Raw genomic sequence first — 1,138 nt, 5'->3', positions numbered from 1 at the left:
TATTTCAGCACCTCTTTTTCAGCGTCGCACCGGGCTGGACCTGTGCGCCCCATCCAGCCCCCCAGACCAACTTCACAGGCTGAAATTCCCCCAAAACGCCCTAAAGTTCATCGAACCCTTTTCCCAGGGCTGATTTCGGCACGTTTTCACCCTTTTTTGCAGCTACGCGACCCCTCCAGCCCTTGTCTTAGCAAGGAGCTACTATTATTAGCCTAAAAAATTACTTTTAAAATCGGGGAGTGACTGCGGCCGACCCAAACGAGTTGAAAACTCAAATAAACGCCATGAGGTCATTTTAGCTCGCGGCCAGGCCGCCTCCCGCAGCTCTCACAAGCGGCGGAGTGTGGAGCCGGCTCCGCTGGGGCACGTCACGGGGACGGCGGCTGGCGGTCCTCGGTATTTATTTGATGCTCAGGGAGGTATAAAAACCTCCCCAGGCTTTACCAAGCACCTCGATGACCTCGGGATAAACCTCCGAGGCCGCCTTTCGTGGCTCAAGGGGTACGTAGGGCAAAGCCAAGGAAAATAAACGCGCGGGGGACGGCTAAACTCGCTCAGCAGGGGTTCCCAAGGGCTCACAGACTCGTTTTACCTCTTCTCCCTGCAGGTTTCTTGCTTCCTTCTCTGCGATACCGGGCAGCCTCGGATCGCTCGGAGCTGGGAGCAGCCGGAGCTGGGAGCGCCTGGCTCGCCCCCAGGTTTTGCGATGCTCGAAGAGGGGTGAGACGATACCAGCGACCTCCCGCAGTGAAAATCTCCCCCGTTTTTTAGCAGCTAAACTGCCTGTCCCCGGCGCGCGCACCCCTAGTCCCGAAACCGAACCTGACCCTAATCTCGATCGCAGCCCAGCTTTAGACGTGCTCACGGTCCCGTATTTAATCTCATCCCGATCCCAGGCTCGAGCCTAGCCCTAACCCCGATCCCAACCCCGGCCCTAACCCCGGTCCCATATTTAGCCTTAACCCCAATCCCAGTCCTGGCTCTAACCACCATCCCAGCCCCGCTCCCAGCCCCAATCCCGTTCTCCCTTCTCAGCCCTAATCCCGCCCTCACCCCAACCCAAATCGCAGCCTTAAACCTGACCCCCACCCCTAATCCCGACCCCAGTCCCAAGCCTAGCCCCGACCTAACCCCAGGC

General features: G+C 58.6%; 2 protein-coding genes across 4 annotated transcripts in view; one reads left to right on the top strand and one right to left on the bottom strand.

Moving 5' to 3' along the window:
- The window catches only part of MTHFD2 (methylenetetrahydrofolate dehydrogenase (NADP+ dependent) 2, methenyltetrahydrofolate cyclohydrolase), a 13,402-nt gene that overhangs the window by 1,550 nt on the left and 10,714 nt on the right, over nt 1-1,138 (top strand). The window contains exon 2 of the mRNA XM_019473503.1: nt 608-720. Coding sequence (XP_019329048.1) covers nt 707-720 — 14 coding nt within the window. The 5' untranslated portion in view covers nt 608-706. The remainder of the gene's footprint in view (nt 1-607; nt 721-1,138) is intronic.
- LOC103903599 (MOB kinase activator 1A) overlaps nt 1-1,138 on the bottom strand; it is an 11,153-nt gene that overhangs the window by 7,585 nt on the left and 2,430 nt on the right. The gene's annotated exons all lie outside the window — the stretch shown is intronic.

This window comes from Aptenodytes forsteri, unplaced genomic scaffold, assembly GCF_000699145.1.
Source record: "Aptenodytes forsteri isolate BGI_AS27 unplaced genomic scaffold, ASM69914v1 Scaffold444, whole genome shotgun sequence".
Taxonomy (NCBI): domain Eukaryota; kingdom Metazoa; phylum Chordata; class Aves; order Sphenisciformes; family Spheniscidae; genus Aptenodytes; species Aptenodytes forsteri.
Note: the sequence above shows the minus strand (reverse complement) of the source record. Positions and strands in the feature narration are given on the sequence as shown.